At 42.3% G+C, this 24,800-nt stretch overlaps 1 protein-coding gene across 9 annotated transcripts in view; it reads left to right on the top strand.

Annotated features, from left to right (window-relative positions):
- LIMCH1 (LIM and calponin homology domains 1) overlaps positions 1–24,800 on the top strand; it is a 627,082-nt gene that overhangs the window by 526,650 nt on the left and 75,632 nt on the right. For 8 of the 9 annotated variants that reach the window (XM_033946571.1, XM_033946536.1, XM_033946527.1 and 5 more), the window contains 5 exons: positions 5,373–5,447; positions 11,539–11,567; positions 14,977–15,090; positions 21,164–21,256; positions 22,890–23,063. In XM_033946571.1, the coding sequence (XP_033802462.1) occupies positions 5,373–5,447; positions 11,539–11,567; positions 14,977–15,090; positions 21,164–21,256; positions 22,890–23,063 (485 nt within the window). The remainder of the gene's footprint in view (positions 1–5,372; positions 5,448–11,538; positions 11,568–14,976; positions 15,091–21,163; positions 21,257–22,889; positions 23,064–24,800) is intronic. The other variant, XM_033946554.1, reaches the window with a different exon arrangement.

The following is a 24,800-nucleotide window of genomic DNA, read 5'->3' as shown; positions in this document are numbered from 1 at the left end:
AAATCTCTAATGTAATGTAATGTAACATAATCCCTAGCAGCAGTACTTTTTGGATGAAGGCACCGTCAAGGGCATGAGTGACTGGTGATTGCTCCTTCCCAGACCACTAAGTACCAGGTATTTTATAAAGGTAGGTCTGCTGGTGGAAATTTTCATGGTAGGTTCAATAATAGGAAGGGTCTTTTAGATTTGGTGAGGTTCTGGTTGAAGAGACTTGATGTGAGGGGAGGTGGTGCTAGAGTAGATTTGTGTTTTGGGGATGCTCTGGCCTCATCTATTCAATATGGGTCCTGGCTCTTTTAAGAAACACTATATTGCTGCAGACCCACGTTTACGAGAGGCCACTGAAAAATTTTCAGTCCATCCAACAAACTTGGTGCAGTCGCCATCGAGGGCTATACACTTAGTCCATTGATTTTCTACTTTTTTCATTCCATATGCTCTAATAATCTCCTTTACCTCTTTTCCATGTTTTCCATATTTAGCTATGCTTTCAAGATTAATTTCTATTACCCTCCATTTGTTTTTTCCCTAAATGTATCTCTATTTTCTTTAAAGATTGTAGTTCACCCTCCTTTCCTTTTGTACTGGCAATTATTTGTACGTATACACTGTATGTTTATTTGTATATAGTTGTTTTATTGCTTGTTTCCCAATTTTAAATTGTCATACGCATTGAAGTATTTGACATTGCATGTACAACAATTTTTTAATAAATTTGAAACGCGGAATGCTAAAAGTGGAAAATTGCTGGATTAAGAATATAGTCCTCAATGGAGATGGTCCCAACTTTGTTGGTTGGACCAAGAACATTTTAGCGGCCCCTCATATATCAATAGTTCAAATATGTGTCCAAAATATGCATTAATAACATAAATACAATAGATAGACTCTGTGACATAGCCAGTCAGCCAATTTTGGGTGAACCTGAACCCAGAATAAGCGGACTTTTTCTGTTGAACACAATGTAAAGACATCTGCTATATACATTTCCCAAAGCTAAGATATTGCCTCACCAATTTGCTTGACTTCGTTGAAGGTGTGAATAAACATATGGATAAAGGTGAGCTGGTTGATGCAGTGTATCTAGATTTTCAGAAAGTTTTTGACAAAGTTCCTCATGAGAAGCTTCTGAGAAAATGAAAGAGTCATGGGATAGTTGACAAAGTTCATTTGTGGATTAGGAATTGGTTATCGGATAGAAAATAAAAGGTAAGGTTAAATGGTCATTTTTCTCATTGGAGGCAAATAAACAGTGGAGTGCCACAGGGGTCTGTACTGGGACCGGTGCTATTTAACTTATGTATAAATGATCTGGAAATTGGAATGATGAATGAGGTGATTAAATTTGCAGATGACACTAAACTGTTGAAAGTTGTTAAAGTGCATGCGGATTGTGAAAATTTGCAGGCAGACCTTAGGAAATTGGAAGACTGGGCGTCCAAGTAGCAGATGAAATAGAATGTGATGCACATTGAGAAGAATAACCCAAATCACAGTTACCGGATGCTAGGGTCCACCTTGGGGGTTAGCATCCAAGAAAAAGATCTGGGTGTCATTGTAGATAATACGCTGAAACCTTCCGCCCAATGTGTGGCAGTAGCCGCCAAAAAAGCAAACAAGATGCTAGGAAGTTATTAAAAAAAGGGATGTTGAACAAGACTAAGAATGTTATAATGCCTCTGTATCGCTCCATGGTGCGACCTCACCTAGAGTATTGCGTTCAGTTCTGGTATCCTTATCTCAAGAAAGATATAGCAGTACTAGAAAAGGTTCAAAGAAGAGCAACCAAGATGATAAAGGAGATGGAACTCCTCTCGCATGAGGAAAGACTAATGAGGTTAGGGCTCTTCAGCTTGATGGATGTGCAGAGCTCTCCCGTGTGAGCGGCAATCAGCAGCTGGTGCTCTATGCAATAAAAGAAGGTGCACAGCAGCCGCGCAGTTTAGAGGAAATATTGACTTCAACTAGTGCCTTAGAATTTGTTTCTGTGTAAGATCAGAAATCCTGAGCTGGAACATCACTGAACTATGAAAACATTTCTATTAGGTACTGTTGAAATGCTGTAAAATCTTCATATTATGACTCGCCATGTGTATCTTTTCCAGGAAATGTAAGGTGTAATATTTTATTTACAAGAAGTGGTTGAAATGAGTGGATTACCCTTTCTTAAGCTCAATCTTGGAAGTAAGAACATAAGAATAGTAAAAACATAAGAATAGTAGGTGATCTCCAGTAGTGTACAGTAGGTCAAAGCATGAACTTGTGCAAGATTTTATGTAGCCTGTCTGCCTGAGACTATTTGTGTCTAGATTCGGGACCAGTGCCTCCATTAGACAAATTAGATGGTCACCTAGAGCAGTGTTCTTCAACCTTTTTACACCCGTGGACCGGCAGAAATAAAATAATTATTTTGTGGACTGGCAAACTACTAAGACCGAAATAAAAAAACACATTTCCGCTCCGTCTCCGCAAGCTCGGTCCCCACAAACCATCTGATCCCATCTGCACAAGCCTCAGTTATGATTTTATATTGAACGTATTTTATTAAAGTATAAAAAGAACCAATATTCTGTACAATTGTCATTTTATAAATATTCAGAGCAAGGACCAACAAAACCCCTGTCTCCCCTCCCCTTCACATATATTCCCTTTACTATCAAGAAAACTGAACAAGCCAAATTATTACAGAATGCTACACAGAAATATCATGCTAACAGAATTCTGCAGTCACACATGACAGGGGGCTTTGCAGTCCCCAGTTATGTCTCTAGCAGGATATATATTTCAAATCTGATATATTGTAATGACAAAATAGAAATAAAAAGATTTTTTTTCTACCTTTTGTGGTCTCTGCTTTCATCTTCTTTCCACTCTTTTCCTTCCAGCGTCTGCCCGTTCCATCCACTGTCTGGCCTCTCCCCCTTCCATATTTATCTGACTTCTTTCTATGCTCCTCTCCCCTTTCCATCCAGCCTGTGCCTCCTCTCTCCTTTTTACATCATTCATTCCAGCTTCACTGCTTTCTTCGTTTTTATCTCTCCTACACCAGATCTAGCATCTTTATCCCTCTCTCATTTCTCTGCTGACCCCCTTTCCAGCATCAATCTCTCTCTGCTTTCTCATTCCTGTCTCTCCCCTTTCCCTCCTCTAATCTCCCTGCCAGCTGTTTCCTTCCTTTTTTCCTTCTCCCTTCCCTCCTCCCCCCTATCCAACAGTAGCTCTCTTCCCATCCCTTTCCCTCTTCCCCTCCCAGCAGCATCTCTCCTTCTACCTCCCTCCAGGTGCAGTAGTAGCTCTCCCTTTATCCAGCAGCTTCCCAGCCTCCAACAGTGGCTTCCTCTCCTTCCAGCAGCTCTCAGTACTTACCTGCAGCAGTGATTTCCTTAGGCAGCCTTGGGTCCGTTGCAGCCTCTGAGGAAAGGAGAAGTTTCCAAAGTGAATCACTGCCCTGGTAAGTACAGAGCTGCTAGGAGAAGAGACAGCCACTGTTGAAGGCTCTCCATGATCTTACTCCTGCTGTGCCCTGCACATTCGCGACCCCCCCCCAAGCCGGCAAAAACAGCTTTGCACCGCAGGCCCTGCCGCCCAAGATGAGCCGGAGGCCCCTACCCGCCGCATCCTGCATGTGGGCAGACTCTCAGCATAGACGCTGCTGATGGCCCCAATCCACACGCTGACCCCCCCCCCCCCGCGCATGCTGACCATCTCCCTTCTACCTGCACCTTCCCCGGGGCCCTCTTCGGCGACTCAGCAGGGGCAGCGATCAAGACAGGCTGCCGACGTCGGGACATTCCTTCTCTGAGTCCCGCCTATTTTGTTTCAACTTCCTGTTTCCGCATAGGCGAGACAGAGGGAATGCCCGACGTCGGCAGCCTGTCTTGATCGCCCAAGGCTGGGAGGAACAGAAGATTTCCGCGAACACCACCGGGGCAGGAAATTTAACGGCGTCCATCTCGCCAGCCCTGCGCGGACCGGCAGGAATTTTCTGCGGACCGGCGGTTGAAGAACTGTGACCTAGAGCACCAAGATTCTGGGGGGCAGCAAAAGATAGCAGACAGGTCATATAGATCTTCCTCATGATTCCTGCTCTCCTGGAGGCCGTAACTCAGTACTTTCTTTGGAAGCCTGACTATTGTGTTTGTCATGGGATTGCTTTCTGTTGGATTCTCCTTTGGTTCAGTAGGAAGGAACCATGAGACTGGCCACACACAGCAGAGAAAGCTGTTGCACTATTAAGCACCCTTACTCCTGCCAATCAGAGAGGCTAAGCAACTAGGGTAAGTGATGGGTTAGGGCCTTTGGGAAGCTGATTCAAGCCAGGGTCAAGTTTAAAAGTTTGCCTAGAACACCAAATATCCTTGGTCCACACTAGATTCATTTCAGCATAAAGTTTTTGTCCACTGTCCTTGAGGGTCACAACCAATTTGGGTTTTCAAGATTTCTACAATGAATATGCATGAGATTAATTTACTTCTGTTGTATGCAAATAGATCTCATGCATATTCATTATGAAAATCTTGTAAACCCCAATTGTTTTGTGGCCCTTGAGGACTATGGTTAACCAATCCTGTTCTAGTCAGTTGTCAATGACTGGATCTTGGCTTGCTGAAACAGAAAGCGATTCAGAAAATTAATTTAGGCCAACACCCTCCTCAACTCACATAAGATAATTTAGATTACTGATTTATTTTAAAAATGTGTTACCCACTTAAACTCAAGCAGTTCACAAAAATACATACAGAATAAAAAAAACACACACACACACAAATGCACAGCAAATAATTACATTAATCTAAAAGTTCTCCAAAATAAATAATAAACCTTTCATGAAAAAGCCTCTACAAACAAAGTTCTCTACAACACCTGTTCTTTCATACTCGGTGTAAAATCTAACCAGACCCCCCCCACCCCCAATTTACTTGCATATTTTTGATTTCAACACATTGAAGCCACCTAGGATCTTCATCTTTGCCAATCAGGATCACCCCAGTCTTAGTAGGATTTAGCACCAACTTACGGTTTGTCATCCAAATATCAACAGCATGTAGACATATTGATAATTTTGATTGTAATTCAGTTTGCCAGTCATCAATTGAGAAAAAGAACTGAATATCATCTGCATAAAAATGATAACTCACATTCAGATCTTGAAATACATTTCCTAACAAAACCAAATAAAGGTTAAACATCAATGCTGAGAGCGAAGAGCCCTTTGGTACCCCTTTGCAAATAGGCACAGTGCTATACTTTCATATTCATTCACAAAATGATCTTTACACACTTTCTAAGGTTAGTATTGCCGAAAAATAATTTAATTTTCACAGTGCTTTCATTCCATCTTCTGTTTGTTTTGTTTTGTTCTGACCTAGGGTCACCTCACCTTGCCAGTGTTCCGCTTAGGATTCGGAACTCCTGGCGACGCTCTCAGTTTTTTTCACAGTCAGGTAAACACACCAGGTAGCTGTGTCCTTGTTATGCACTCACAGTGGGCATAAAGAAGGTGATTTGGGCATGTGGATGATATTTAGTTTATCATAGCCATTTTTCCCACCGCTCGGGTTGAATGCAGCTGCTTTGGATCCACAGTTAGCAAAGAGCTATTTACCTTGCAAAGGACCAATGCGTGTATGTCACCAAATAGAATGCTAGCCTTCAAGGGACAACATGAGTGGGTTTTTTTTAAAAAAGGATATAATTTGCCTGGTTTATTTTTCTTTCTGTTTTTCATCTCCTGTATATGAATGCTGCCTGGGTCCAGAATGCAGTAATTGTTCAGTTGGTAACTGTGATACCCCGCTAGAAAAATGATCTTGCCTATGCTTGATGGCAAAGGGATTGATTGGGCTACTGGGACAATATGAGGGTAATTTCATAAGGGCTGCCTAGTTAAAGCACCTTTTAAGGCACCTATGTTGAGCTTATTTTATCAAAATAAGCAGGCATCTGCTTATCTTTATGTAATACTAATGTGGCAAGTTGGACATTTATACCAACCCTAGAGGTAGTATAAATGTCCATTCCAGTATTAGTCAAGTACACACATAAATTAGAGTATTTTATAATCTAGGTGCATAGAAATGCATTCTGCTCAAACTCTCACCCCTGTGCACGCTCACTCGCAATGAACATACCATTATGTCATGGTGTGTGCTTTTCCACTAGTTACTATTTTATGAGAAGTTATTGATGCACAGATATGTGGCCACAAGCACCAGGATTTTATATATAGCTCCCAAATTTGGGTGCCGATGCAAGATGTGTGTCCAACTAAATTGGTTCACAGTTGGTGCCAATAATTGGCAATAGTTTGGATTTGCGTGTATATCTTGCTATGCGCAATTGTATAAAAATGTGCACCCAAATCCTATGGGGTGCACAACTCAAAAGGGAGTGGGGTCATGAAAGGTATATGGGCAGATCAAGGGTGTTCCTATAATTTGTGTGCCAGGAATTACACCTAGAGAATGACACGATGACAGAATTTGTCACCGTCCCCATGGATAACCATGGGAAACCATCCCAATGTCATTCTTTCAAAAGAGAGGGGAAGAATCAGAGTATGAATGGGCAGAGCCACTGACCCTCGTGCCTTGCATTGAAGAATGCTTGTGTAGAAGGACTGAGGTTGAGTTAGACACTAAAGAATAACATGGGATGGTTTCCAGCGGTTTTTCACGGGGACAGTGACAAATTCTGTCATTGTGTCATTCTCTATCGTGCTTAAATTTGGGTTTCAGTTGGCAAGCTCTAGTTCTTCCGTCCCCTCCCAGAGCTGTTTGTAGACTCCCTGGTGGGAAGACCAGATAAAGCAGTCAAGGTCCAAGCCATAGTGCAGAGGCTATTAGAGTTATCGAGGCCGTACTGGACAAAGAATCAGGATTGGGCAGATACTTCATTGTGCCCAAAAGAGACTCAGAAGATTGGAGGCTGTTTCTGGACCTGAAGTCAGTAAATGCCGCCCTTAAGGTCCCGCGCTTCTGCATGGAAACAGTTTGGGCATTCATTGTCTCGGTGGCGCCAGGGGAGTTTCTGGCCTTTCTAGATCTGACAGAAGCCTATCTACATATTTCCATCTTTCCGGACCACAGGAAAAATTTGAAGTTCCATAAGAACATACGAATAGCCTTACTGGGTCAGACCAATGGTCCATCAAGCCCAGTAGCCCATTCTCATGGTGGCCAATCCAGGTCACTAGTACCTGGCCAAACCCAAAGAGTAGCAACATTCCATGCTACAGATCCAGGGCAAGCAGAGGCAGTTCTCTGCCCTGCCATTTGGGTTGGCTTTAGCGGCATGAACTTTCACCATGGTCATAGTGGCAGCTTACCTCTGCAAGGAGGTTATACAAGTACGGTATATCCATATCTGGATAATTGGCTGATTTCAAGCCTCATCTGCAACCGAGGGCAGAAGAGCAGTGAGACATGTGGTTCAGCTCCTCCAGACCCTAGGCTGGGTTTAAATTTCTGGGAGAGCAACCTGAAGCCATCACAGTCCCTGGAATACAAAGGAGAACAAGGTTTTCCTCCTGGAGGCCCGCAGACTGAAGCTCATGTAGCAGATCAGGGAGCTGAGGGACAAGCCAGCACCGACAGCTTGGCAGTACTTGCAAATACTGGGATCAATGGTGGCAATGATAGATGTGGTGCCTTGGGCCAGGGTGTATTTGCATCCCCTACAGGAGGCACTTTTATTCTGCTGGTCACCGCAAACGGATATGTTGCAGATGGCGCTTCCTTAGATAGCCCTACCGCATCATAACCTGAGCTTGTGGCTATAGCCACAGTCTTTGACCCATGGAATGCCACTTCATATTTCCTCCTGGGTGAGGCTTACGACAAATGCCAGCCTCTTCAGCTAGGGAGCGTATTGCCACTCCCCTGAAGTCCAAGAAGCAAACAAAGCTGTCAGCCTATGCAAAGCCTGGAATGGTTTCCAGAACTGGTGTGCGCAAAAGAACAAGGACCCGGTTATAGCCCCGATTGAGGTGGTGCTAGCTTTTCTTCAGGAAGGACTTGAAAAATGCCTAGCAGTGGGCTCCCTTAAAGTTCAACTTGCAGGTCCTCATGCTTCAGACCTCGGATCAATAAAGGAACATTGACTTCTCATCCAGATATATCCAGATTTTTAAAGGGAGCATTATATCTGAATCCACCAATATGGCACTCTTTCCCAGAGTAACCAAGACAACACTGTGGAGTGACGATGATCCTGAGATGGATTTTAATGAAAGAATCAAAGTTTCAAATACACAATAAAACAATCTACATAAAAAAAAAATAATCCACATGAAGACCTAAAGGACCTAGTCCTCTGGTAGCGCAGGACCCAACATGGTCTGCGTTTCAACAAGATGACTTCTTCAGGGGTCCTATGAGTACAGTGGAGTGATATATAAACAATTAGAAGAAGTCTCTGTAATGGTGAATCTAAGGATGTGTGTGGCATCATGCACAAAAAGTAGTGTAATGCAAAAAATAAATAAAATTAGACTGGTGAAGTGATAAGTTAATAAGACTAAAATGAGGTTTTTAAAAAAAATTATTTATTTATATTCTTTTTACAAGTTGGAAAGACATCACTTGAAAGGAAATACAATAAATCTACTAAAGAAAAAAATCAAACATAATGTAACACATAAAATAACAATAAATATAGTCCACATTAGAGAGAAAAGATCAGTCACATCCAAGTGAAGTTGGATAACTTCCCTTGGATGTGATTGATCTCTTCTCTCTAATGTAGACTATATTCATTTTTATTTTGTGCGTTACATTATGTTTGATTTTTTTCTTTAGTAGATTATTGTATTTCCTTTCAAGTGATGTCTTTTCAACTTGTAAAAAGAATATAAATTAAAAAAAAGACTAAGGGCTCCTTTTATCAAGCTGTGCTAGCGGTTTAAAGCGCGCTAAACTGCCGGCCGTGCTAGCCGCTAACACCTCCTTGAAGGAGTGGCCATCCCTCCTGCTGGGAGTGTCGGGGGGAGGGCTGTCAGAGCTCGGCTATAGCAGGGAGTGGGCATCCCTCCTGCCATCTTTCAATTTGAGAGGTCTTTTTTTATTAATTTGCGGGAGGGGGAGGTTCTGAGCTGTCAAACCTTACTTTGCTATCAGTTCTCAGGCACTGACCGGAAAATAAGGCTACGATGACCCAGACACGGTCGGAAAATTTTGGCTGCAAATGTGGCACAGCGAGGTTAAAGAATCACCTGGCGATGATAGAATATTGCCCAGAATGCTCCTTTTATTTCCATTTTAAAATTAATGACCTCGTTGTATTACATTTGCATGGCATAGTTGGAGACTGCTAGGAAGCTCGGAAAAGGCCATTCTGATAATTAGCTGGTAAAATTTCTGACATGCTAGCCTGTTGGAACCAGTTTAGTGACCATGTTAAGGGCACGGTAACTTTTGAGAATCCTCCCCTAAGAATGTTATAATGCTTCTGTATCGATCCATGGTGCGACCTCACCTTGACTATTGCGTTCAATTCTGGTCGCCTTATCTCAAGAAATATATAGCAGAACTTGAAAAGGTTCAAAGAAGAGCGACCAAGATAATAAAAGGGATGGAACTCCTCTCATATGAGGAAAAACTAAAAAGGTTAGGGCTCTTCAGCTTGGAAAAGAGACGGCTGAAGGAAAATATGATTGAAGTCTACAAAATCCTAAGTGGTGTAAAACAGGTACAAGTGGATTGATTTTTTACTCCGTCAAAAAATTACAAAGACTAGGGGACATTCCATGAAGTTACAGGGAAATACTTTTAAAACCAATAGGAGGAAATGTTTTTTCACTCAGATAATAGTTAAGCTCTGGAACGCATTGCCAGAGGTTGTGGTAAGAGCGGTTAACGTAGCTGGTTGCAAGAAAGATGTGGACAATTTCCTAGAGGCAGACATGAGAAAAGCCACTGCTTGCCCTGGATTGGTAGCCTGGAATGTTGCTACTTTTTGGATCTTTGTAAGGTAGTAGTGACCTGGATTGGCCACTGTGAGGACGAGCTACTGGGCTAGATGGACCATTGGTCTGAACCAGTAAGGCTATTCTTATGTTCTAGTGGTTTTATGTTCTAGTGGCTCTTCATTATTTCTCAAATACTTTGTTCAAAAAGTGACAAATAGCTTAGCTGGGTTTAAAAATGTTTGACAGGTTCCTGGAGGAAAAATCCATAGTCTGCTCTCGAGACAGACAAGGAGGAAACCACTGCTTGCCCTGGGATTGGTAGCATGGAATGTTGCCACTGTTTGGGTTTCTGCCACATACTTGAGACCTGGATTGACCTCTGTTGGAAATAGGATATTGGGCTACATGGACCATTGGTCTGACCCGGTATGCTTCTTGTTTCTCAAGCCATTCCTGGCATTTCCCCCAGTCAGTCAGGTCTTCAGCATATCTATAATAAATAAACATGTGATTGATTTTCATGTACTGCTTCTCCCGCATGCAAATCTACCTAATGCATATTCATTTTAGATTTCCTGAAAACCAGACTAGCTAGGAAGTAGTCCAAGAACAGTATGAGAAACTCTTCTCCAGGGGAGAAGACATTTTTGAGTGAATTGAGTCCATCCTTGACATTCACTTCCATCATAATAACTTATAATAATAACTTTATTTTTCTATACCGCCAACACCCAAAATGTTCAAGGCGGTTCACAGAATAAAGAGGACTGGACATTCCAGTGATGATACAAAGCACACAGAAAAGCAGTACAATGTTTCAATAGTGAAAAATACAATTAAAAAAAACTATGACATAGTCATCAATCAAATAACAAATGTTTTGAACAAATAGGTCTTAACCAATTTTCTAAAGGTGCAATAAGATGCAGATTGTTGAATCAGGTCATCTAACCATACTTGAACTTTACCTGCTTGATAAGCCAAAGATTGATCAAAATATTTTTTTATAACGGCAATTTTTGGGATTAGGAAAAGTAAATAAACCAGTACGCCGAGTAGACCTAGTTGAACAATACCATTCAAAATGAGAGAGGAGATATAGCAGAGCTAATCCAAATAACATCATATAGCAAATACAAGCAAATTTGAAAAGTACTCTTGCTTCCATTGGCAACCAGTGCCATTAGAATCTGAGCCTGTAGCGACTTGACTGCTTTTGCTGGCTATCTTGTTCATTTAGAAAGAGATTCCACCAGAAGGATTGCTCATTTTTTAACAAGTTGTGTCACACCACATCCTGCTGCCAGAAACTCCGACGCCTACTTAAACTATAGTGCAATAGAAGTGCATAAAAATCTGCCAAACAGTCCCCTGCCATCCTGATGTGATAGCTTTTAGTGGCTAGATTAGAAAATCCTATTAATTATTATAATCATGCTTTCTTTGGCATCTCTTGGTGGAGGGTACAATTTATTTTTCTAATCTGATGATGATTTGCTTGTGGAGTCATTACAGTATAATTAGCAGACATGAAATTAGTTTTTAATTAAGAAACCAATGATGTTGGTGTTCTGATTATGGACTACAACCATTCAGCATAGTAATTTATCTTTTTTACTTTCATACAGTGGATTCCAATAGCAGCGAGGAGAAGTCTGTAAGTATCACACCTGCATTGCTTAATTTAATTTTCATTGGATTTAGTCATTCCATGTGATTTACCCAAACCAAAGTGGTTTATTTGCGCAAAGCTTTTGAAGCACACAAGCTTTATGCCACATCTTTGTAACAAGATGCCTGATTATGACAAATTGAAAATAAATTTTCAGCTTTTGTTGCAGATTTTGATAATAGACAAACCTCATTTTAAGACTAGGGATAATATTCAGTCAGCGACAGTCAGCATTTATTTAAATGCTGGCTGTCGCCTGCTACTTAGACCCAGATATTCAGTGCCAACCTCTATTTAGGTACAGACACTGAGGCCTTGATTCTATAAAAAGCATTTGCTGTTAGGCACCTAGATCAGGGTGCCTATCTTTTACTGGATTTTACTAAACAGTGATAAAAGTTTCTACCACGGGTTGATGAATTAAATGTTCGACACTCTTAGAATTTTTAGGAGAATCGGGGGATTTACCTCGCCTGGCCTGCAGTAGAAACCTATTCCTTCGTTTTTTAATTGGTTCAGTTGGCATTGTTAATTGAACAGTACCATTAAAAAGCAATTTAAAAAAATTAATTTTTTGGTAGGTGCCTGAAATGTAGGCGTCGTTAGAGGCAGAGTTTTGGTGTGGATTCAGTTAGGTGCTGGTATTTTAGGCCAAGAAAACCCTGGCCTAATATGCTGGGATTTAAGTCTTTGATGCCTACCAGTGCCTAACTCGAGTTAGGCACCACTTTGTGTGATTTTACAAATGGCGCCTCACTTTGAATAACAGCAGTAGGTGCCATTTTCCTAGACATCAACCGATTTAGAGGCCATTTATAGAATCAGGCTCTGAATGTCTAAGCATAAGATGGTTGCTGGGAGTTACCTGGGTATCACTAATATTTAGTGGTATTCTGTGATAGCTAGCCAGTTAATGTAGGACATCCTTTTTTGTTTACCATATATACTCAAATATAAACTGTTCCAAATATAAACTGAGGTAACCTTTTTCCCCCCAAAAAAGGAGGAAAAAAGATTGATTGGAATATAAACCAATGGTTTATATTCAAGTACCAGTATCGGGGCTGAAGTGATCCCTCCTCCATTCCCTGGTGTCCTGTCTTGCGTCTCTTTAGCCAGACAACCAGTCTGCCCCCCTTCCTGGACCCACCGTGGGCATCCAGTACTGCCCTGGTGGTCTAGTGGTGCGGGGAGCCAGAGCTGTGGTTAATCACATAAGGGCCAAAATCTAAAACAGGCTAAGTCATGGGCCAAATTTTTTATTAAGATACTAAGTCTTAGTAGAAGTATAAGGTTACAATCTCTCCAACCCCACGCTGGCTCTAACCATCCATCTTCCATCTCTGTCCTCCCCTTCCTTTTTCCTTCCCTCCCCCGGAGGTATGGTATCCTTCCTTTTTTCATTTCCATCCCCGCAGCTGCAGCAATGGAACCACACCATCCCCTGATCCACCATCCCTCTTTTTCTCAACTATCCTTTCATCCTGCATCTCTCCCTCCTTTCCCACCACCTCTCTCCCTTTCTCTTCCCAACTACCCTCCTATCCAGTATCTCTATCCTCCCCTCCACACCATCCCTTGTGTCCAACTTCTCTCCTTATCTGTTCCTTCCCTCCTTCCATCCCATTGTTCACTATCTCTCTCCCTCTCCTCTGTTTTAGACCCATTGTTTCTTCCTCTCTCCCCCACCCTCAGTCCAGCATATACATGTCTCTTTGGACCCCCTTTCCTCCCTCCGTGTGCTTCTACCCAGGGCACACACACCCCCACCAAGGCCTGCATGTTCCCCCCTTCTTTCTAGTGTCCTCTGACTTCCCCCCTGGCCTCCCGATCTCACCTTCAACTAATTACGGCAGCCTGCAGAGGATTGCTGATGCTGTAGCGATCCTAGCAGGCTGCCGTGGGTCTCCCTGGGTAACAATATCCGATAAAAAGATTCCAGAAAAGATGTTAAATTCATGCCTTCCATGCCCTTATTATCAGGGCTATTATATCTCCCAGACCAAATATATATTGGGATCTTGTTATGGGTGGCATTGAGTCCACTGGAATCTTCAGTGTCTCCCCTAAATATTATATAGCCATATATATCAAAGAAACTAGTGGAGACCTTGGAAAGTTTGAGTCTCAAATTGTGCCTCCTAACTTGATTTTCCAAATACTCTAACCTCCGTTAGGTATAATTCTCACATTTACCTAAGGCTACTTCATAACTCTACAAAAGTCTGGATCTTAGACTTAAATGCATCCAACTCAACAGAGTAATGGTCCATAGTGTGAGCCTGTAACAAGACTGCTTCAGACAACACAGTTATATCCTTAGTATGATAATTTATCACTTTCTGTAGTGAAGAGTTAATGACCCCAATGTCACAACAGCCAGTCTCTGTACAGCAGCCTCAGTTGGAAATTGAGAAGCAGGGCTCTGAGCCTTAATAAGATCACTTACTGTTTCCTTGGTAAGAATTCTTGTCTCAGCCAGTCTCTTTGATCCTCCTTCAGGCTCTTGGTACTTCCAGGGACAGAGACTTCCCCAATTAGAGCAGCAAACTGCTCTGTCACTCATGTAGCCATTATATCATTGTGCCCTACATTCTCTCTGCCTCCCAGCTGGGGGCAGTGCCACTTGTTTAACAGGGCTGAGAGAAGCCCAATCTATACTACTGCCTGATTCTTCTGTGGCAGGCTAGGGTAAGAGAGAGGGCTGCAGATGCCCACACTCCCTGAAGTAAACTCTGCTTCAACCAAGGAGGTTGAAGCGGAAGTCGGGGGAGGTTCCCTCACTTTCCCCTATCTTTTTCCCACTGTCCAACAAGTAGAGCTACGACAAAGGTAAGACTGTTTCACAGAGGTAAAAGCATATGCCGGTACTACTATTCACAAAGTTGCCATCTTGGATCTGCCCATCTTCCAATGATGGGAAATGCTCATTCCCCAAGGGAATAAAATGTATTTTATTTTTAGTTTGCTGGAGATTGCATTAAGACTCATAGTTCAACTCTATAGACTATGGATTTAATAATGAAATAATATAATAACTTGAGCATGGAGGCTGCAACCTAGTTAACTTTCTACCTTGCTAAATAAACTCAGCATCTGTGGTACTCAGTATGTTAAAGGGGAAAAATTAAAACCATCAGAACAAATGGCATTGAGCTCTATGAGATAGGAAACAGCTGAAGTTGCTGGAAGCTGGGATCTATAATCCTTATTTCTATGGTGCTACTGCAGCACTGTAGACATACACAGACAACTTGGCCAACTACTGTAGACCCTCAAATTTCAGAGACTGTGTAATATCGTAAATACCTTCATTTCATTTGACTGTGAATCTGTAGTCTGTACATGGCTAGCCTGTCAGTTATGTATTTGTTTCTTTCATATGTATCATCAGGTCCTAATACCTCCTGAAAATGCATCAAGACGTTGTAACTTGTGGTCATGGGACCCAGAAGAAGAGCGTAAACGCCAGGAGAGATGGCAGCAGGAGCAGGAACGGATGCTTCAGGTAGAGTATGCCTTTTTTTAATTATTAAGGGGTTGATATTGAAAGTGATTTAAATGGCCAGAAATGACTCCAGGCTGTTTAAATTGTTTGGCAGTGGCTAATCGGGCATATTCAGTGGCACGTAGCTGGATAATTCCACTGAATATGTCCAGTTAGTGCTAAAGCTGAAACTCACTATTTTATGGGTGGTCCAGAGCTTATGCAATTAAGTACTGAATATTTGCACTTAATCACATAAGTTTTAACCAGCCACATATGCCTGGATAGTCAGTGCTGGTGCCTGGACATTAAAACACAGAAGAAACAGTCTACACTTCCCCCTCCATATTTGTGGGGGTTAGGGGCAGAGCCGGCCCACGAATATGGAAAAACCGCGAATAATATTCAGGCTGGTTCTGCCCTTATCCCCAGCTTTCCATGACTATTTTTAGCCCTGTAAGCCCCCTCTTAAGCCTTACCTGGTGGTCTAGCGGGTTTTCAGGCAGGAGCGATCTTCCCATGCTCCTGCCTCATGCAGATCGCTCACAGGAAATGGCTGCCTTGAGCTCCTGTAGTCTCTTGAGCCATTTCCTGTGAGCGATCTGCACGGAGCAGGAGTGTGGGAAGATCGCTCCTGCCTGAAAACCCGCTAGACCACCAGGTAAGACTTAGAAATCGCGAATAACTGAATCCATAGATACGGAATTTGCAAATACGGAGGGGGAAGTGTATTCTCAAAAGAGCTTACAATCTAGTCAAGACCGACAAACTGGACAAGAAGGTGCATCTATACACAGTGCTCAGATGAGGGAATTACAGAGGAAATGATAAGACAGATATTGGTGCTTAGAAAGTGGGTTGGAGTTGGAATTGAAAGAATATGCAAGCATAATGACACCAACATCCAAAAAACCCCCTCTGACTGCTGATAACTGAACATCTCCCCCTAAGTTGTATGTGAATAGTGTTACTGATAATAATAAGTATTTCATTTCATATGAAGCATGCCTAAATTCTTAGCACTCTTAAAGGAATGGAAGTCCAAGTTGCCATCCTTTATTGTAAAGTGAGATATATGTTTGTGCTTCATATGGTGGCAGTAATTTATATTTTACTTCATGCATAAAGGGAAAATAAAAAAAATATAAATCTACACTTATTATAAAATATATTTTTTTGTAACTTTAAGATTACAAAATATACCATTTTGATAGCTATGGTCTCCCGTATTTTGTGTAGCAGGACACTTGGTTTTCTCTCTTTGTTCAGCATGAGAAATATTCTGGACTCAAGCTTTCAATGCAAGCAGATAGCAGAATATTCTGGAGTCCCCTAGAGAGGGTATGGTAGTGGAGTTTGGGCCAACCTGTCTATCAAGAAGCAGGGGTGTCTCCTCCATTACATTTGGAGGAAAATATAAAAGGCCTATCCAGAAAGCATGAAGGAGAGGGCCACACTTCATGATGTCCAACTAGATAATCCAGTCAGGGAGAGAGGCACCCCTAAGCTGGCTAGGCTTTTGGAAGATAGATTCTTTCTAAGATGTTTTGGCTGTATTTAACTCAAGCCCTGAGCCTTGAACTATAAAATGTGAATATCATTACAGAATCCACTAATAGGAGTTTGTTCTGGAAAGGAAAGTAGTGACGAGCCCTTCCTGGGTTCTCATAAGAAGAGTCTGAGTAAAGAAGTAACACAAGAACCTGCTTCAGAATCTAAGGACCTAAATTAAGGACTAACTTTGGGACTTGGGGCCTCTTTTACTAACAGTACACATTTATCGCGTTGGATGCGACAACGGTGACAACATCGAATTTATACTGTGCAGAAGAAAGGCTTGGTAATCTACTTCTGTATTTTGCTACGAAAACGATGATGATCATCAAATAGATAGGACTCAAGCATGAGTCAATGGCATCTAACACATACACATGGATAGCATTAGCACGTGGCCTGGCTCACCCCTATGTATGACCACCAGCTGTTATCCCCGTTTTGTTCTGTTCCCTGTTAGATATTTTTTTTTCTAAACGGGGAACAAACATCACATACAAAAACATCCTCTATAATAAAACCCTAATCGTGGTCTCTGGGTCTGTGCCGAATTCCATTTTCGAACACAGAGGCAGGGAACACGCCGGCGACTCCCTCCTCCCGCCCTTACTCACCAACCGCTGCTGCCGCCGCCACTGCTCCTCTTTAAAGCAGCCTGCTGAGGTTTGCTGTAGCAAACCTCGCAGGCTGCTCTGCACCTCGGTAGCACGTTCCCTCTGACGCATGGGATTGCATCAGAGGGAATGTGCTACCAACGTATAAAGCAGCCTGCAGGCTGCTTTGAAGAGGGCAGGCACGAACGGACCAGGAAGCCAGATGCTGGACAGGGGGAGCAGGTAAGGGGTGCTGCTGGACAGGGGGAGCAGGGAAGAGGTGCTGCTGGACGGGGGGGGGAGGTAACAGGAAGGGAGGCCTACTGCTGGACAGGGGGAGCAAGGAAGAGGTGCTGTTGGACAGGGGGAGGTAAAACGAAGGGAGAAGGGCTGCTGCTGGACAGGGGCAGTAGGCAAGGGGTGGTGGTGGACAGCTGAGGAAAGAGAGAGACAGACAGAAAGTAGCCAAGGAGAGAGAGAGAAAGAAAGACACACATCTATCCTAGCACCCGTTAGTGTAATGGGATTAAACACTAGTGCTAAATAAAACATCAAGTACAAAACAGCAAAACAAAAACAGCATGAAAAAGAATTGGCCTAACTCAAACTGTCACATGGCTCACACCAAAGAAGCACTCAAACAAAACAGTTTTCACCCCTTTTCTAAGCAGAGCATGTTAGATTGGCGCAAAGACAGATGTAAGGCATTCCACAGCACCGGGCCCTGGACAGAGAGCATAGACCTACGGTTCCCCGTAAGCCTCACAACTGCTAATGATGGAACTTCTAAGCTTGAATTATCTGAAGACCGTAACTGCGCCTCTCCCTCCCTCCTTGTTGATGCTATGTTCCTCCATGTTACCCAAGATTATGCATGTTAGCTTGTAACCTGTTCTGAGCTTTCTGGGAGGACACAGAAACATGACGGCAGATAAAGGCCAAATGGCCCATCCAGTCTGCCCATCCACAATAACCATTATCTCTTTCTCTCTCTGAGAGAACCCACGTGCCTATCCCAGGGCCTTGTGAATTCAGACACATTATCTGTGTCTACCATCTCTTCCAGGAGACTGTTCCACGCATCTACCACCCTTTCCGTAAAAAAGTATTTCCTCAGATTATTCCGGAGCCTATCACCTCTTAACTTCATCCTATGCTCTCTCATTGCAGAGTTTTCTTTCAAATGAAAGAAACTCAACTCATGCACATTTATATTACGTAGGTATTTAAACGTCTCTATCATATCTTCCCTCTCCTGCCTTTCAGATCTTAAGTCTGTCCCCATATGCCGTGGCCTTCCTCTGGATCGACTCTATCCTTTTTATATCTTTTTAAAGGTGCGGCCTCCAGAATTGTACACAATATTCTAAATGAGGTCTCACCAGAGTCTTATACAGAGGCATCAATACCTCCTTTTTCCTACTGGCCATACCTCTAAATGTTATCTGCCACCATGGCCCTTTTTCTTCAAATAGGCGCAGTGACAGCATACATTGATGCCTGAGAGCATACACTTCTTGAGGTTTTTTATCTTTTTGCATTTCCCTGGTTTTGTATTGTACTTTGGGGGTGTTATTGAGCCCAAGGCTGTTAGTGGTTTCTTTTTAACACCAACTGGCATGAGTTCAAAAAAAAAAAAAAATCAAAGTATTTAATAGAAGCATCAGGATAGTGACTCCCACTGAATGTCTGGAGTTTGAAGTTAGTGATGCAGTTATCTGCATAACCGTAATGATATTCAGCCCTTTTTCTGTCCTAAATTATGTGGATACTTATCCGATTAGTGGTGCTGAAAATTGCCACTGTCTGAATAAGGGTTGACACCTCCCCTGCTCCTTCCACAGACCTCCCTGGCAATATCTGGATAGTGCCTTCATGGTCCAAGAAAATACTCAGCAGCATGATTTGGATGATGCTGCTGAATATTGAATTTACCAAGAGTTTATTTGGTAAGCACATCCTGCTAACTGGGTAAGTCCTTTTAAATATCTGCCTGTTTATTTTGGGGGCTTCACTAGTAATGGTACCTGTAGTGTTTCAGAATATCATTCCAGCAAAAGCCTTGAGATTATTGCCTCCCCACACAACTTAGACCAGTGTGGTATTCACTAATTTTTTTTTTAAAGCCCAGAGAATCATAGAGAGACCTGTGGGTGGGTACCTGCAGTAAATCTACAGTAAAAAAAAATAATTGAGGGCATTTACTGCTGATGTGGGATTTACCACAAGCCTGGTAAAAATCCTTGCTTCTGTAGTAAAATAACAAACAAACAAAAAACCCTGGGATTTACTGTTGGTCTAGCATCTCTGTCTTCCTCCTTTCTTGCTGCTCTATCCATACCTTACAGAGCCTCATAGTCACTGCCGATGATTCTCACAGGCCTGCTCTAGGGCCTTTCCATTGATGGAGTCTTTCCTGATGTAACTTCTTGTTTTAGCTGCTGCTGCTAGGCCTGGGGGGTGGGGGAGAGGGGGAGGGAGTGCTGGCGCTCTCCCACTTAAACTCAAGATTGTGCTTGAGTAAGTTTCAATTAATATTATTTATATGTAATTTGTGATCTGATTCTTATTTTATCTGACTGCATCACTATCTCAAATAAAATCAGTTTCTATGTCCATTCCCTGGGGCATAGAAACTGATTTTTAATGCCGATCTTTATCATATATTTTATGGAAGTTTACATTTGAGGCAATTTCAAATTTTTAGTTAGTTTGGCACTTCTTGAGTTCTAATATTTGCACATTCTGATTTAATAATTTAAATGTTGGCTTCTGTATGTCTAGTTTCAGGCAGAATTTGGTTCAGTTCTTTATATATTTTGTTGCCTACATAATTCATCCTGCAGAGTATATTGCTTCTTTTTAGGGAGATTCAATTGCTATTATTTGTATTTTTGCTATAGATCAATTAATTTTGGTTCATTGTTGTGACACATTTTCCACATGGCAATTATATGCTTGCAAAACCATCCCCAACAGTAAGAAAGAGGTTTATTTCTCACCACGCAGTCACTATCATACATTGTGTTGTTTTTCACATATAAGCAAGATTAGATTATAAGCTCTACAGAGCAGGCAGGGACTATCTTTTGAATGTTTATTGTACAACACTGTGTACATCTAGTAGTGTAATGATAAGTCTGTGTTAATTGTATTAGAAAAATGTGCTCATCATATCAGTCAGTACAATGGGTAGATTACAATTAATTTTGCTATGTAATTTTAAATACTGATTTTGACTTTTAAAGCACTGAGAGGGAATGGACCATTGTATTTGAAATGGAATGAATCAATTAGGATTTTGAGATCGTCAAGCAGCATTCTCACACATTCCCTCATTAAAAGAGATGTCTTCTGTTAAGATGAAGAGCTAGGGGCTTTTTCTACAATTGCCCTAACATTTTGAAATGAGATGCCAGGATGACTTAAATATATTATAAGCTGTGTAAGTTTTTGAAAGTCACTTAAAACTTGGTTATTTCCACAGTCTCTGTATATGCGATATTCTGTTTCATTTATTTGTATTGGGGATTTGGGTTTAGATGTTTTGCTATTTTTATGCATTAGTGTAATTAATTTGTTTTTGATAATCTTGCAGTCTATAAATATTTGAAATTAAATTACCATCAATGAAGTTAAAAGTAATTCCATATCCAAAGAGATTTAAAGTGAAAGTAAAGTTTGGAGTTTCTGGGCTAAATCCCAGCATCTTCTGCCCTATCACAGAAAGGTTTCCTACATTGGTATAATCTGGATGTAGATTTCTTCCAAAACATGTTAATCTTTCCATTACAATCATATACATGAAGTCTGTCTTAAATCACAGTTTCATATAAGTGAGTTCCATCTTGCCTTGCTACAGTTATATTTTTCTAAGTTTTGGTGAAAGATAGGGCTTCTAAAGTGCAGCATCCTACCTAGCTGATTTCACTTAAATTCTCTGACAGGAGAGATACCAGAAAGAGCAGGAAAAACTGAAAGAAGAATGGGAGAAGGCACAGAAGGAAGTGGAAGAGGAGGAACGTAAATACTATGAGGAGGTACTGTAATACTCTTTACTCTGGAATCCGACAAAAAGATATTCATCATTTACAATTGAAAATACAGCTATTAAACTGATTATTGGCAAACAAAAATTTGATCATGTAGCACCTCTTCTGAAATCAGCACATTGGCTTCCGGTCAATTATAGAATAATTTATAAAATTCTTTTACTAGAAACCTAGGGGTCCTTTTACAAAGCCGCACTAGCGGTTTTATTGCACACACCGGATTAGCGTGCGCTAGCCAGAAATCTACCTCCTGCTCAAAATGAGGCAGTAATGGCTACCGCGTGCGGCAATCTAGCGCGCGCTATTCCGCGTGTTAATGCCCTAGCGCGGCTTTGTAAAAGGAGCTCATAGAAATATGATGGCAGATAAAGGCCAAATGGCCCATCTAGTCTGCCCATCCACAGTAACCATTATCTCTTTCTCTCTCTGAGAGATCCCACGTGCCTATCCCAAACCCTCTTGAATTCAGACACTGACATTTAAAATCCATCTGTTCTGTTCTCCTGTCTTCCTAGATCGTTTTCTAATTCCATATGCAACTTCCAGAACTCTACACTCATCTCAACTCATCCCTCACTTAGGCAAATTTTCTATGACGCCACAAGAACAACCAATTTTTCAGTTTCTCCAAAACTTTGGAATGCTCTTCTGATTCACCTCTGGGTGGAATTTTCTATTGATAAGTTCAAATCTTTCCTGAAAACGTTTTTGTTTTCTGATACATTCAACATAATACTCTCTCCTTTTTTTTTTTAATGAGTTTCTCCTTGATGTGTACGCATTCCCTCACTCATTGCTATTCTCATCAATCCTCTTTGGTGACAGCCTATGAAAGACTTCCTCCTCTCACATCCCTTTTTTTCCCCTCACCCTTTTCTATCAGATAATGGAGTTCTCCCTTCTTCCCTATTTCTTTCTTCCCTCTCTTCTTGAATTTTTATTTATTTAATTTCCTAATAATTTATGCCTTTTTCCCCCTCCCCCATTGATACGCTATAATTGTAAACCACTCCGACAGTTTGATGGATGGTATATCAATTTTTAAATAAACTTGAAGCTTAAACTTGAAACATGTTCAGACTGAGAGAGGTTACTGTACTGTAATAATAAGAAATGCACCATATCTGTCTGTTTGATTTTTAAAGGAAATGCTGCCATGCTGTTTATGGTATCTCTTTGTCCACACTCCCAGTTCTCACTTTGAAGTGTGTTTTTTTTTAACCTACCAAAGTGACCACCCCTTCCCCTCCCCCCTTGCAATTCCCCCCCCCAACCCTCTCTACCTGTATTATCCACCTAAGACTCAACAATGTAACCAGCTTCCACTCTTTAACTACCTCGTAATCTTCCTGCTTCATCTGACGTTTTCCTAATTTTTCTACCTATCTTGTACCCTCTTCTCAAAACTTTATTATGAAACCAGCTCCTTAATTGTATAATGTAACCAGCTCCTTAATTGTAACTTTTTTTCCTGGAAATGTCTAGTTATCTTAATTGTAACTTTCTTGCCTGGAAATGTCCAGTTATCTTCTGATGTAATCCGCTTAGAACTGCAAGGTACAGGCAGAATAGAAGTCAGTAATGTAATGTAATGTAATATACCTGGATCTTCTTTATCTAGGAGCGGAAGATAATAGAAGACACTGTGGTTCCATTCACCACAACCTCAAGCTTTGCTGATCTTCCTGCCTCCAGCTCTTCTTCTTTGGAAGCCCAGATGAACAGGAATTTTCAGTCACTCGAGAGGCCATTACCCAAGCAGGAGCCTGAACAAGAATTGAAGGAAAGTCAGATGGTAAGTAGAGCAAATACTGGACTATTTGCAGACCTCCTTTATAAAGCACTTTGCAGCTGCAGGAGATAGCAGCATGTACCTTTCCTTTCAGTCACTGGTTTTACAATGACATTTAGAGATGTTCCCAGTTCGCTTCTAAATAGGTCAATATTAGGCTGGTACCAGTGATATACCAAGGGGGGTGGGGGTGGTCTGCCCTGGGTACAGCTCATAAGAGTGTGCTCTGAGCAAGGGCCAGCAACATGGTCCGACTCCGGGAACTTCTTCCGGCAGCAGCATTCAGAATTTGCTACTCTGCTGGTGCTCAACCAGGTCCTGCCTTTGCAGAAACAGGAAGAAGGTGGGACCCAGTAGAGAGGAAGATCCAACACCAGCAAGAGCAGGAGTTCTGAAAGCTGCGCTGCTGACTGGGGGGTGACAAAGAGAGAGAGGGAAGAAGGGGAGGGGGAGAGAAATGCTGCACCTGGTTGGGGACAGGAAGGGAGAAGGAAGACCAGGAAAGGGATAGGAGAGGAAAGAGAGATGCCAGACCATGTGGAAGAGAGGGAGGGAAAGGAAGAAAAGAAAGGAAATGCTAGGTGTGATTCTATAAACGGTGCCTAAGAGTGCCTATGACTTAGGTGCCATTTATAGAATCATGGCTTAACTTCTACCAGCTAAATTAAACCTAGATATTTAGTGCCAGGCCATGTTCAGGCACCAGCATTGAATATTATCCCAGGACAAGCAGGCAGCATATTCTTAACGTATGGGTGACGTCACCGACGGAGCCCCGGTACGGACCTTTTTAACTAGAAAGTTCTAGTTGGCCGCACCGCGCATGCGCGAGTGCCTTCCCGCCCGACGGAGGAGTGCGTGGTCTCCAGCTTTTTCGTTTCCGCGGAGCGAAGAAGACGCATGTGGTTTCAACGGCTGTTGAAAACTCCTTTTTTTTTTTTGCCTTCCCGCTCGCGTTATTTCTAATTATATCTCTTTTTTTCCTTCGGGTTTGTTGTTTTCTTTCTAATCCAAAAAAAAAAAAAAAAAAAAACTTTCTTTTTTCCTTTATTTTTCAGCAGGCCCCGGCGGGGCCTGTTGCCATCATACAAGCCTCCGGCTTTGATTTCGCTGAGGCCGTATTTCCCTTCATGCCCCCTCAGCCGGGTTTTAAGAAGTGCCAGCGGTGTGCACGCCCGATTTCCCTTTCGGACCCGCACAATTGGTGCCTACAGTGCTTGGGTCCGGAACATCGGGCTGACACCTGCACCCGCTGCGCGACTCTTAAAAAACGCACCCTTAAAAACAGACAAATACAGCAGAATCTCCTCTTCGGCACCGCTTCCGCTATGGACCCGACCCCGGCGTCAACGGCACCGCCGAAATCGGCACCGTCAACATCAACACCTCCTGACCTTTCTACGGGGTCGATGGCGCCAGGTAAGCCGGCTAAGAAGCCTCCCACTTCCCTCGAGCGCCCTCCAGCTACAGCAGTGACACCAGTCCTTCCGGTGTCCCGCAAGTCCCGAAAGCGCTCCGCTCCGATATCGGTGAGTGCCTCTTCATCGGCCTCCTCATCACCGGAGCGTAGAGCAGCACCGATGGTACCGAAGAAAAGTAAAACGGTACCGGTGCCCCCATTGGAGGACCGTATCTCGGCCATCCTCCAAACTAAATTACACGAACAGCTCCAGCACCAACTTAAGGAACTGCTTCCAACCCTGCTGGCACCGCTCCTTCCGGTACCGGTCCGGCCCGAGC

This window comes from Geotrypetes seraphini, chromosome 1, assembly GCF_902459505.1.
Source record: "Geotrypetes seraphini chromosome 1, aGeoSer1.1, whole genome shotgun sequence".
NCBI classification, from domain to species: Eukaryota; Metazoa; Chordata; class Amphibia; order Gymnophiona; family Dermophiidae; genus Geotrypetes; species Geotrypetes seraphini.
Note: the sequence above shows the minus strand (reverse complement) of the source record. Positions and strands in the feature narration are given on the sequence as shown.